The sequence below is a fragment of the Melanerpes formicivorus genome, unplaced genomic scaffold (genome assembly GCF_026170545.1).
Source record: "Melanerpes formicivorus ecotype bairdi unplaced genomic scaffold, bMelFor1.0.p_v2 SCAF_34, whole genome shotgun sequence".
NCBI lineage: Eukaryota > Metazoa > Chordata > Aves > Piciformes > Picidae > Melanerpes > Melanerpes formicivorus.
In genome coordinates this window covers 279,660-292,881 of record NW_027142386.1, presented here as the reverse complement: position 1 = coordinate 292,881, position 13,222 = coordinate 279,660, and the positions used below count along the sequence as shown (strand labels likewise).

At 56.4% G+C, this 13,222-nt stretch overlaps 1 protein-coding gene across 8 annotated transcripts in view; it reads right to left on the bottom strand.

The window, feature by feature from the left end:
- Positions 1–4,677: 4,677 nt before the first annotated feature.
- The window catches only part of PTBP1 (polypyrimidine tract binding protein 1), a 36,366-nt gene continuing 27,821 nt past the window's right edge, over positions 4,678–13,222 (bottom strand). For all 8 annotated transcript variants that reach the window (XM_068156212.1, XM_068156210.1, XM_068156205.1 and 5 more), the window contains 4 exons: positions 11,670–11,762; positions 10,830–11,046; positions 10,254–10,331; positions 4,678–8,880 (listed from right to left, as the gene is read on the bottom strand). In XM_068156212.1, the coding sequence (XP_068012313.1) occupies positions 8,748–8,880; positions 10,254–10,331; positions 10,830–11,046; positions 11,670–11,762 (521 nt within the window). In that variant the 3' untranslated portion in view covers positions 4,678–8,747. The remainder of the gene's footprint in view (positions 8,881–10,253; positions 10,332–10,829; positions 11,047–11,669; positions 11,763–13,222) is intronic.

The window sequence follows — 13,222 nt, the reverse complement described above, 5'->3', positions numbered from 1 at the left end:
AGTGCATGGCCGGGCAGGGGCATGGCTGCTCTGCGGGATGCCCGGAAAGACACAGTCACAGAGGTCGGTGGGCAGCTGGGTTGGCATCCCTCCTGCTCCAGCCTGCCCTGTGCCCACAGCAAAGGGGCTGGAGCAGCCCCAGAGCCAGCCCAGTCGGCAGCAGCTCCAGAGTGCTGTGGCATGGAGGTGGATTTGGCTCTGTAGCCCACGGCAGCTGGCACCAAGCAGGGGCCGGTGCCCATTGGTGCCACCGCCAGAGCTGTCCCGGCCCAGGGTGCAGCGGCAGGGGCAAGCCCTTGCTCCTGTCCCCGCCAGAGGCGGGGTGATGTGGCGATGGCACCAAACTGCCGCCGCCAATTGGATTAGCAGTGGATAGCCCCAAGCCTCCGCCTTGCAAACATGGGAATTATCCCGCGGCTCCCTGGCTCGGCGCTGGAAAAGCCACCTGGGGATTAGTAGGACGATCGCTGGCGGCAGCTCGAGGGGTGGGGGGCTGCGGTGGGGGCCCTGGTGGCTTGTGCCTGTGCTTAACCACGGTTAAGGGGCTGGTGAGCTGGGGGTTGTGTGCGTGTGGGGGCCCAGCACCGTCGGGCAGCAATGGTGCTCCAGGCTGCTGCACCCAGGCTCGGTGGAGCTGGAAGCTGGAGCGGATCTGTTAGAACCGGTTGGAATGGAGCCTTGCTCTGGCAGCCCCTCGGAGGGGAAGGGGAGAGGTGGGGAGCTCGCATCCCCTGAGCCCCCCCCCCCGCCCCTCTCACGGCTCATGGCGGTGAGCAATGGCGTCACCGCCGCTCCGCGCTGCCTCTGACCCAGCCGTTCCCATAGCAACTGCCAGCCCCGCACCCACCCGCAGCCCCCCCAGCCCGGGCAGCGCCCCCAGCAGTCCCTGCTGCAGCGCTGGGGCGACCCACGGGGGAGGGAGGGAGCGGGAGCATCCTCATCTTCATCCTCATCTTCATCCTCATCTTCATCCTCATTGTCCTCCCCACCAGCAGCCTCTGCCCTTGGCCACAGGGAGCTGCCAGAGGCAGGGTCCCACGGGAGCTGCCAGACACCATCTCATCAACCCCAGCACCCCCCTCGCCACGGGCAGGGATCAGGCAGGGTTGGGGGCAGCAGCAGGGGCTCGGGGTGAGCCCCCCCAGCTTTGAGGGGCCAATGGGCCTGATCCTTCAGAGCGCTGGCAGGGGCAGGCAGGTGGGCATGGTGCTCCCTTGGCACAGGCTCTGGCCAGGCCCTTGCCTTAGGCCAGTGAACAACGACCCCCATCTTGGACCCCCTCTGCCAGGAGTCTCCAGGCACATCACTGTGCCCCCTGGGGTGTGACCCAAGAGAAGCCCTCAGCTTTCTGCCAAGGGGCTCAGCCCCTTCCCACCCCCAGCCAGAGGTACCTGCTTTGGGGACCCCCAGAGGGAGGAGGTGAGGGGAGAATCCCCCCCTCATTAACCAAGCTCCAGCTGCTAATTGCTCTTAGAGTGCTGCACACAAACAGAGGCTCCCACGGGACCTGCACAGTGTGGGGGAGGCTCCAGCACAGGACACAGGTTGGGAGCAGTGACCAACAGGAAGGATCTGCTGGCCTAAACCTTGAGGGGGACAACTCAACACTTGACAACTGCCCCAGGGCATCTCTGTCTGAAAAGCCACAACTTTGCTTCCCTGGACAGAGCTTCAGCCCCCAGGGTGAGGGGGTCCCAGGGTCACCTCCTCTTGCACTGCAGTAACCCTGTTCCCCCTTGTCCTGGGCAGGAGCAGGGGTGGCAGAGCTGATTGATCCAAAGAGCTTGGGGCCAGCATCTCCTGCTTGCCCAGGTCAGCTGGGAATCATAAAATCCCTAAGGCTGGGAAAGGCCTCTAAGATCACCAGGTCCAACCTCCCACCCAGCACCTCCGCGGCCACCAAACCGTGTCCCCAAGGGTCACATTTCCTGAACACCTCCAGGGATGAGGACTCCACCACCTCCCTCAGCAGCTGGTTCCAGGGCCTGACTACTCTTGCAGGAAAGAAATCTTTCCTCATGTCCAACCTAAGCCTCTGCTGGGGCAGCCTGAGGCCATTTCCTTTTGTCCTGTCCTTGGTTACCTGGGAGGAGAGACCAACGCTGGCCTCGCTCTGACCTCCCTTCGAGGACTTCCCCCTGCTGGCAGCCGCGGTGGTTCCAGCACGGGTAGGAGGAGCTGGCTGTGGTGCAGCAGCACCAATGGGCAAATTAGTGCCAGCATTTCCCCCCCCAGCACCTGGGCAGGGGCTCTGCCACCCTCCCTGCATCCTCCCCTTGGCATCGCAGCTAACAGCAGGACGCAGGTGCTCTGGAGAGCATCCTGCCTGGATGCATCCCTGTGGGACCTGCCCTGGGTGATCCTTCTCTGGCAGAGGGCTTGGACTCGATGATCTCTGGAGGTCCCTTCCAACCCCTAACACTTGGTGATGCTGAGTGATTCTGGTGCCAGGCTGACCCAGCTCGACCCATCCACGGAGGTCACCCAGCCTCACCCTGGCAGCTCTGGGGCCCCACAGGGATTTCTGCCGTGGGGATGGAGGGGACAGTGAAGGGATAGCGAAGGGCAGGCAGGACCTGTCCCCTTGCAGGCAGCTGCCACCGTTTCCATGGCGACCAGCCCGTCACGGGCGCCCGCCCCCCGCCATCGATCTTTGCTTTGCCCGCAGCGAGAGGGGAGGCTGCAATTACCGCGCCGGGTAATGAGCAATTCCGAACTCGTCCGAGAGGGACGGGGCTGGGCTGGGGGATCCCCCCACGCTGGAGCCTCCCCCCCGCGCTGGAGCCTCCGTGCTGTCACCAGGCACCGCTGCCTGCCTCTCCTGCCACGGTGCCAGGGCTGCACGGGAAGAAGAAACAAGTCCCCAGCGGTGCTGCCTGCGCCTTCAGCACCTTTCCATGAATTTCCAGAGCCCAGGACAGGTTCCAGAGTGAGCCAGGCCAGGGCAGGAGGTGCCCAAGTGCCGGCAGGGCTCTCGCCAGCCTGTCTGGAAGGTTAGACTGCAAGAAGAAAGGTTGCTCACAAGAAAGCCAGGAAGGGACTTTGGACAATGGCTTGTAGTGATCAGACAACAGGGAAGAGAGTGAAGCTTGAGGAGGGGAGATTGAGACTGGAGATAAGCTGGATGAGGCCCTGAGCAAGCTGTGCTGGTGGCAGGTGTCCATGTCCTGCTGGTGGCAGGGGGGTGGAACTGGATGATCTTCGAGGTCCCTTGCAACCCAACCCACTCTATGATTCTCTGATCCTTCCCAGCATCAGCCACTCCCAACCTGATCTAAAGCCCCAAAGAGGAACAGCAGATGCTTGGTGCAGGGCCCCAGGTCTTTCCCTGGGTCAGGCTCCAGTGTTAAGAGGAGCATTTGCAGAACCAAACCAGGGCCTTGCTCATCCATGCAGAGCAGCAAGGGACACTGAGCTGGGCCTGGCTTTCACACCAGCCCTGAGCCAGCCAGGGCAGAGGCAGCTGTTACAAATCCTATTACACTCTTCATGAGCAGCAAGAGATCCCCTTGAGCAGCTCCAGGCTCCTGCAGGACCTGATTCAGCACACAGGAGGCTGCAGCCCATAGCCAGCCACCTCCCCAGGCTGCTGTGTGTGATGCTGATGTGGCTCCACACAAAGGGAATGTGGCCCAAGGACAGAAGACGGCAGAGCCACAGCAGCAACAGCTCCCTCCCTGGCTTCCAGCCCTGAATCCCAGGGTACCTACCCCTGTGCACCACTGCTCCCAGCTCCTGGCTGCTAGGGAGGGCACTGGGGCAAGGGACAAGGCTGCAGCCCTTGGTCCTGTTTAAAAGCACCAGCAAGGCCTCAGGGTGCTGGCTGCCACCCTTAAGGGGCTCAGCTGCATGTTCCACTGCCAGGGTGGTCTTGCACCCCATTACCCACCCGCAGGAGAAGCTCTTTCAGCCACCCTTCCCCCTCCCCAGGAGTGCTCTCACTGCCAGCACCACTGCCCTGTGGCACAGAGCTCCTCAGCTCTGCCTCTAGTGTTCAAGTGCTAAGGCCCCAGGGAACATTGCCTTCTGGAAAGGATCTTTAACCCCAAACCTGTGTGAGGAAAGCTCAGCCCTCGGGGTGAGCCCAAGCCAGCACAGCTTGGGGAAGCCACACAGAGTAACCCAGAAGTGAGATTTAAGCCCAAGAGGAAGCCTGCCAGCACCTGCTGGACGTGGAACTGAACACCCAGTGGCCAGCTCCAAGAGGAAGCCTGCCAGCACCTCCTGGACGTGGAACTGAACACCCAGGGGCCAGCTCCAACTTCTCAGCAGCACAAAACCAGAGAGCAGTGCAAGTTGGGAGTGGAAAAGGAGTTATTTCATGGAATGTATGGAAAGTTTAGGAACATAAAGGGGAGGTGGAAGGGGGGAAAAAACCAACCAAAAACAAAACAGTGTTGGGAGAGTGACCAAGGGAAAAGCATCAGGGAACCGATGGCTCAGAACCCATCCCCCCTCACCACCTCCCACAGCCCTGCTGGCACCAAAAGCCAGAGAGAGGGATGATGATGCTGAAGAGTCACACAACAACATGAGGCAGCTGGAAGCAGGCAGGGGAAATAAAATGAATGAAAAGGGTTAAAAAAACCAAAAAACCAAACCAAACCAGAAGCAAACCAAAACAGGCACAAAAGATAAGGGGGAGGGAAGGGGAGAAAAAAAATCAGAAGCAAAGAATACAGAAGAAATTTATTGAAAGCACAAAAAAAAAAATAGGAATAGTACAGACTGGCCAATAACTGCAATTCTACAATCTGACAGTAAATAAATGGAGCTACAGAAAGGTACAAAGGTTGTTATAAAATAGCTTTTAATGTCGTTTTTTTTCTCTCTTTTCTTTTGTTTTTGTGTTGGTTTTGTTTTTTTTTTTTGCATTACAAACATTCTTTGAGAAAGAGGCAATGGAAAAAGGTTTGGTGGATCTCTCTCTCTTTTTTATTTCTTCTTCTGATGGTTGTGGTCTGCTTAAACCCTCCCCACCCCACCCCAACAAAAATACCCCACCCCCCCCTAACCTTCCACAATACTGAACCTGTAAGAGCTGTTATCAAAATATACATCTGGTCACCGTTAAAAAAAAAAAGAAGAGAAAGAAAACAACCTTGGGGTTTGCTGCCCCCCTCCCCCCCCTCCCCCTTTCCATCTTAACAACAGGTATATAAAACAAAACAAAGGATTATAAATATGTACAACCTTTTGTTACTCACATTCTTTACATGCAAACACAGGGATCCAAAGGACAGAGCCTCCTCCTCCTCCTCCTTTCCCCTCCCTGCCCCCAACCTCCCCTCGCTCCCCCTGCAATCCTTCCCCCTCGGGACCTGGGCTTGCCTCGGGTTTAAACACAGGCATGGCCTGCAAGGGTGGCTGAAGCCACGGCGGGCAGGTTTCTCAGCTCAACACGTCTCTCTTCCCCACCCCACCCCCCAAGCCCAGGGTCCCGGGAGGGAGGTTGGGTGATGCACTTAAGCAGGTTGGAGCAGGGCTGTTCGGCTCGGGTTGCGCAGGGGGCGGCAGGGTGGTGGCGCCGAGGGCCGGCGCTCCCCGGCTGAGCTGGTTTGACACCCGGGAGGGAGACGAGCAAACGAAGGCCAGGTGACAACAGCCACCCAGGACACTTAGGGTCTGCCCTCCTGACTCCTCAGACAGCGGTGAGGATGCACAGAGCTCTCCAGAAGAGGATCAGGAGGCTTCACGAACAGGCTCACCGAGGCTGAGCAGCGAAGCGGGATGCGCACCTCAGCTCAGCTGGGGCACCACCGCCCCCCCGGATGGGTTTTGTGCTCCTCAGCCACCTGAGGCCCCGGGGCAAAACCAAGGGATCACCAACCTCGGGCAGCAACCCAAGCTGAACCCCCCCCCCCTCTCCCCAACCCTTCACTTGCACACACTTCTCTCCAGAGTAATTCACATCCTGGAGTTCAGGGAGGAACTAACAGAAAAGAGTTAAGACTTCTCCGAACGCTCAGTGCTGGGCAAGTCAAGAGCCCCCCCCAGGCGGAGCAAGGAAATCCAAACTTGCAACACTAAGACAATTAAAAGAAAACCCCAAAACAAAAAAAACAAACTTTGGTCCACAATTTGCAGAAAAAAAGCCCTGAAAAAAAGGTACAAGGTCTGTGTCATTTTGCATCCCAAGAGGTTGCAGGTCGGGGGGGACGGGGAGGAACTGTAAGGCAACATCGGCTTACACCGGAGAAGGCAGAACGGCTGGGGAAGAGTTGTAAGCCAGGAAACAAACCCAAACCCAATCTGGTTGGGAAAACACCAATCTGCTGCACTCCTCCTCTTCCTAAATTCCCTTCCTAGAACAACTTCCCTGATCTGGGCTTAGAGGTTGAGGGAGGAATAAAAAGAGACATCACCACATCAACAACAACCTTCAGCCTGGGTCCTGCTGCCTCCATCGCCAAGCTGCTTGTGCTCCTTAACCCTTCCCACCCCCCTCAAACGTGGCTCTTCCAAGCTGCTTTGCTCACCAGGCTCTTCCTGCCTTCCTCACATCGCTTCCCTCGCCCCCCACCCCCCCTCAAGACACGACCCTCAGCCTGCACAACTAAATTCCTGCCCTACAGCTTCCATTCCAACAGAAGAAAACCAACCCCAAAAAGAATACAGTATACAAAGGTAATAGCACAGAGGAAGAGGAAGAAATCAACGGGAGTAAACTTCAGATTACAATTTATACCATTCCTTACCGCTCTATTAAAACAAAGAAAGAAAGAAAGAAAGAAAGACAAAACCCCAACAACAAAAAAAAAACAAACCCAAGGTACTTAGAACTATTCCTTTTGCATATAAAGATTAGAATATTTGGTCAACTGGAAATATTGCTAGGCACAGAGGACAGCAAACAGCATCCCAAAAGAGTATCATACAAAGGATTAAAACCGACGACACCGAGGAGAAAAAAAAACAAGCTCAAATGCTGAAGACACGCTCTAAAGAGTGATGACAGAGCTACATTGGTCTCGTTATTCATCTCAGATCAGGATGGGTGACTCCCCAAGGACACCTCTTTTTCTAGCTGTGTGTGTGTGGGGGTAGCTGAGTTACTCAGATAAAGATATTTACACAGACAGACAGACATGATTGCGACAATGATTCGTCGTCTTCGCCAGTGGCCCTGCAGTGGTTTTGTCTCTCTCTTGATCAATGCTCTCTTGCAATGGAGAATGGAATGTGATTTGGTCTTGGGAATGTTTCCCCACCCAGAGACCCCTCTCTCTCTCTCTGCCTGATGTGGTAGGTTGAAAGCACCACACCTCAACTGGGAGGTCTGGGGAAGGTACGGAACGAAAGAGGCCTCCACCAGGCAGCGGTTTTGCCGACGGCGAGGAGCCGCAGGCAGAGCCAGCGGTGGCACGGGACAGGTGGGACTGGGACACATCATGGAGAGTGAGGGACAACTGCTGGGAGAGGTCTGCTGGGACACATCATGGAGAGTGGGGGACAACTGCTGGGAAAGATCTGCTGAGACACATCATGGAGAGTGGGGGGCAACTGCTGGGAGAGGTCTGCTGAGACACATCATGGACACTGGGAGACAACTGCTGGGAGAGACCTACTGAGACACATCATGGAGAGTGGGGGACAACTGCTGGGAGAGCCAAAGCCTAGATATTTCCTTTAGCCACTTTGCCCAGCTCCACTCATCCTTTCCTTACCCAAACAGAGAGCTCAGGCACCAAACCCTCCACTCTCCCACCTCCACTCCCCCTGCAGTTCAGATGTTTGGTTTTGGTTGGGTGGGAGTTTTTCCCCCCCTCTCCTCCCCCCACAGAAGGTGAGGGGGGGAAAAACACCCCTAGCTTTAAGGCACAGGACAGCAGATGCACAGTTAAGGTAGGCTCAATGCAACTTAAAGAGCTTTTGTGCTGGGTGAGGTGGGAGCTCCTATAGCCACCAGGTGGTCCTGCAGAATCCTGACTCCGAAAAAAGGCGCTCGAGTGAATTTTAAACACAGTGGTTTTAGGTCTTTTTGTTTTGTTTGTTTTCTCTTCAAGGCATAGATGGGTAAAGAAAATAAGAAGAAAAGGCATCAATGTGAAACCTGATAAAACTTTGGGGGATGGGGGGAAAAAAAGGAGATCTGCTTTTTGTTGAGGGGGGGGGGAGGAGGAGGAAGAGGAGCAAAAAAGACAGGGGGCAGGGGAAGGGGAATTTCCCAGAGCAGGTTTCCAAAGTGTAAACTTCCAACTTGTGGATTGTTTTATTATTTGAACAGTCAGGAGATTATTTCTGGTTGTTGTTGTTGTGTTGTTTTTTTTTGTTACCCATCACCACAAGGTCAGCAACGTGGATTTTTAGATTTCATTTGTTTTCCTCTTTTAAAAACCAGTAAATGATTTTTTTTTTCCTCTCTCTCTCTCTCTCTTTAAAAAAATAAAATCTCTGTGGTCTTAAGGTCACTTCAGCTGCATTTGTGTTTTTTTTTCTCTCTTTTAAAGTGGCTTTTTTCTCTTTTTTTTTTTGTTTTTTTCCTCCTTTTTTTTGTTGTTGTTGTTGTTTGTTTGTGTTTTGTTTTCTTTCTGGAATGATGGAAGTCGAAAACCCTCCTGGCTCAGTCTTTTCCAAAGCAAGGCTGAAACCCAAGGTGGGGGTTGGTTTGGGTTTTAAGTCAAGTCCATTTTTTTTTTTGGTTGTGGTTTGTTGTTTTCATGCCTTCCCCCCCCCCCCCAAAAAAAAAAAAACCCACAAAAAACAACCAAGCAACCAAAAAAAAAACCAACCAAACAACCCAAGCTTCAGATGGTGGACTTGGAGAAGGACACACGCAGGTGGTGGCTCTCACCCAGGTCGTGGTTGTGGAGGTCGATGAGCGACTGAATGGCTTCTTCCACAGAGCCCATCTGGATCAGAGCCATTTTCCGGTCCTTCCTGGCAAGCAAGGCAACAACCTTCAGTCACATTCATGCCACCACCACCACCACGTGCAGAGCTCCCCCTGACTTCACTGAGTGGGTTGGAAGGGACCTGAAAGATCAGCCAGTTCCAACGCCACCCCACCCCCAACCCCCCCCGCCCTTGCTGTGGGCAGGGAGACCTCCCACCAAACCCAGGTTGCTCAAGGACTCATCCAGCCTGGGCTTGAACACCTCCACAGCCTCCCTGGGCAACCTGTGCCAGTGTCTCCCCACCCTCACTGCCAAGAATTTCATAGTATCATTCAGGGTTGGAAGGGACCACAAGGATCATCTAGTTCCAACCCCCCTGCCATGGGCAGGGACACCCCACACTAGATCAGCCTGGCCAGAGCCTCATCCAGCCTGGGCTTAAACACCTCCAGGGACGGGGCCTCGACCACCTCCCTGGACAACCCATTCCAGGGTTTCACCACTCTCCTGGGGAAGAACCTCCTCCTCACATCCAGCCTGAATTTCTCCCTCATCTCCACTCTCAATGTCCCCTCTTCCATCTCAAAGCCATTGTCTCTCATCCTGGCACTCCCAGCCCTTGTTCACATCCCTCCACAGCTCTCCTGAAGCCCCTTCAGGTCCTGGAAGGCTGCTCTGAAGTCTCTCTGCAGCCTTCTCTTCTCCAGGCTGAACAGCCCCACCTCTCTCAGCCTGTCCCCACAGGGGAGGAGGTACTCAGCCCTCTGATCTTTGGGGCTTTATTTTTTTGCAAGGCTTTTTTTTAACATCGTCTTTTTTGTACCCCTCCAGTGGAGGCTGGAGGCCAAGCCCTGCTCATTGTCCTGCTGCCCTGAGCCCAGGCTCCCCTGCCTGGGAAAACAGAGTCAGCGTTTCTGAGCTTTGCCCTGGGCTCCTCTTGAAGGGCTCTTTCTGTGACACAGCCATCCCAGGTCACAGTGGTGAGCCTGTCCCCATCTTTGTGGCCCTCTGATCACCTTTGTGGCCCCCTCTGGACCCACAGTTGAAAACTTGACCCAGGTTTTCCTTTCTAGCACCCAATGAGGCCACAGCAGAAAATTAACCACCCAGGTAACTGCAATATGCTTTCTTTTATATGGAGGAGTCCATCTGTGCAATGAACACATCCAAAGTTCTCAGCTACCCTGGGTTTATTCAACCTGTACTCACCCCACACAAGTCCTGGGTCATTCTAGAACTCTTTAACCCAGAGAGTCAAATATTGCATCAGTAATGACTCTGCTCACCTTTCACTTAGCCAGAGCTAGAGCTCCACCAGAACTAAGTCAGACTTCTGGCTGAGCACCAGAACCAAGCACCCTCCACCCTCCTCATACTGAAAAGCCCAATGCAAGGAGAGAATATAAACACACTTACTGGAAGAATTTGAATCCTTTGACTACCCCACCATTGCTTGAAAACAACATCTTAAGGTCTTCTTCAGTTATTGAGGGTCTGAAACAAAAACAGTTTAGCCAGTCAGATGTACGTTGGCAGACTGATGTCTAAAATCAATAAGCCTTTAAGCTCTCTAGTAGCAGCTTCTTGAACTGAGAGGCTGAGAGAACCACAGGTAGGTGAGCAAACCTTTCCTCCAGAGAGCAGGAGCTGACCATGTTTGCTCTCACAACTCATCTGGCAAGATTAAACCTGAGCATACAGAACCCTCCATGGGGACAGAATCACAGAGCTGCTTCAGTTGGAGAAGACCTCCAAGATCGAGTCCAAGCTGACACCATCACAGCCACTACACCACCGCCCCAAGTGCCATATCTACACCTCCAGGGTCACTAGATGGTGACTCCAGCACAAATCACAGCATGCTAAGGGTTGGAAGGGACCTCTGGGGACTGCATAACCCACCCCTATCTGCCCCCCCAGTGCCAGAAGAGGCTGCACAGGACAGCATCCACCTCCCCAGGCAGCCTGCTCCGACGCCTGCCCCTTACTTACGCAATATTGGACAGGTGAAGAGTGGCAGAGGGAGGAAAGATGTTCTGGAAGTTTTTGGAGCCTGGCTTCTTGAAACGATGCAGAGGAGAGTTGCCATAGTCCTTAGTCAGGCCGCGGTCCTCCTGGTCCGTGCGGGGAAGCTGCACTGTCTGGTGCTTGGACAGCGTGATCCGGATCGTCTTCCCCAGCAGCTTCTGCCCGTTTAAATGGCTCATGGCTGCAAGGGTTAAAGAGAGGCTGACTCCAGCAGTACTCACTGCTCAGCTCAGACAGCTATAGACCCACAGCATCCTTCCACTTCTTCCCCAGATCATAGAATGTCAGGTTGGAAGGGACCCCAAGGGTCAGCCTTGGCTCCTCTGCAGGAGTGCAGCTGAGTCGTGCCCTGTTGCAGCGTTCATTCTGTTTTCCCCTCTGGATTATACAATCATGGCATGGGTTGGGTTGGAAGAGACCTCCAAAGGTCATCCAGTCCAACTCCCCAACAGTCACAGCAGGGTCATCCATCACTAGAAAAGGTTGCTCAGAGCCTTGTCCAGCCTGACTTGAATACCTCCAGGGATGGGGCCTCAGCTACCTCCCTGGGCAACGTGTTCCAGTGTTCCACCACCCCCACGATAAACAACTTGAGCATCCAACCCTACTCTTCACACAAAGGAGCTGCCCCTTCTCCAGAGCTATCCCAAGCCCACACTGCATATATCCAGACACAGCTAAGGGTGTGGACACATTCAGGTTTGGGGGTCTTGTTCTGGCAGAGAAGCAGCAGCAATGCAAAAGCTATAATTAACCATTAAGGTCTCTTAATGCTAATGGGCTGATGCTTTGAAGCTTGCTTACCAAGCTGGGCCTGGTTTCCATCACTCATCTGAACCAGGGCATTCTCTTTCTTATTAAATAAGATCTTCACTCTCTGCACATCACCATAGACTCCTTCAAAAAGCGAGGAAACAAGAACAGTCTTAGGTGAGGCTGGGTGGGGGAGGGGAGACAACTAAACCCCCCCCAACCAAAAGCCTCATTCCACTTAACATTAGCTTAAAAAAACCCCAAAAACCCAACATCAACCAAATCAATCCATCCAACAGCAAAAACCAAAACCACACAGCCGCCCCCAGCCAGCACCACACAGCCGCCCCCCAGCCAGCACCACACAGCCGCCCCCAGCCAGCACCACACAGCCGCCCCCCAGCCAGCACCACACAGCCGCCCCCCAGCCAGCACCACACAGCCGCCCCCCAGCCAGCACCACACAGCCGCCCCCCAGCCAGCACCACACAGCCGCCCCCAGCCAGCACCACACAGCCGCCCCCAGCCAGCACCACACAGCCGCCCCCAGCCAGCACCACACAGCCGCCCCCAGCCAGCACCACACAGCCGCCCCCCAGCCAGCACCACACAGCCGCCCCCAGCCAGCACCACACAGCCGCCCCCAGCCAGCACCACACAGCCGCCCCCAGCCAGCACCACACAGCCGCCCCCAGCCAGCACCACACAGCCGCCCCCAGCCAGCACCACACAGCCGCCCCCCAGCCAGCACCACACAGCCGCCCCCCAGCCAGCACCACACAGCCGCCCCCCAGCCAGCACCACACAGCCGCCCCCCAGCCAGCACCACACAGCCGCCCCCCAGCCAGCACCACACAGCCGCCCCCCAGCCAGCACCACACAGCCGCCCCCCAGCCAGCACCACACAGCCGCCCCCCAGCCAGCACCACACAGCCGCCCCCCAGCCAGCACCACACAGCCGCCCCCCAGCCAGCACCACACAGCCGCCCCCCAGCCAGCACCACACAGCCGCCCCCCAGCCAGCACCACACAGCCGCCCCCCAGCCAGCACCACACAGCCGCCCCCCAGCCAGCACCACACAGCCGCCCCCCAGCCAGCACCACACAGCCGCCCCCCAGCCAGCACCACACAGCCGCCCCCCAGCCAGCACCACACAGCCGCCCCCCAGCCAGCACCACACAGCCGCCCCCCAGCCAGCACCACACAGCCGCCCCCAGCCAGCACCACACAGCCGCCCCCAGCCAGCACCACACAGCCGCCCCCAGCCAGCACCACACAGCCGCCCCCAGCCAGCACCACACAGCCGCCCCCAGCCAGCACCACACAGCCGCCCCCAGCCAGCACCACACAGCCGCCCCCAGCCAGCACCACACAGCCGCCCCCAGCCAGCACCACACAGCCGCCCCCAGCCAGCACCACACAGCCGCCCCCAGCCAGCACCACACAGCCGCCCCCAGCCAGCACCACACAGCCGCCCCCAGCCAGCACCACACAGCCGCCCCCAGCCAGCACCACACAGCCGCCCCCAGCCAGCACCACACAGCCGCCCCCAGCCAGCACCACACAGCCGCCCCCAGCCAGCACCACACAGCCGCCCCCAGCC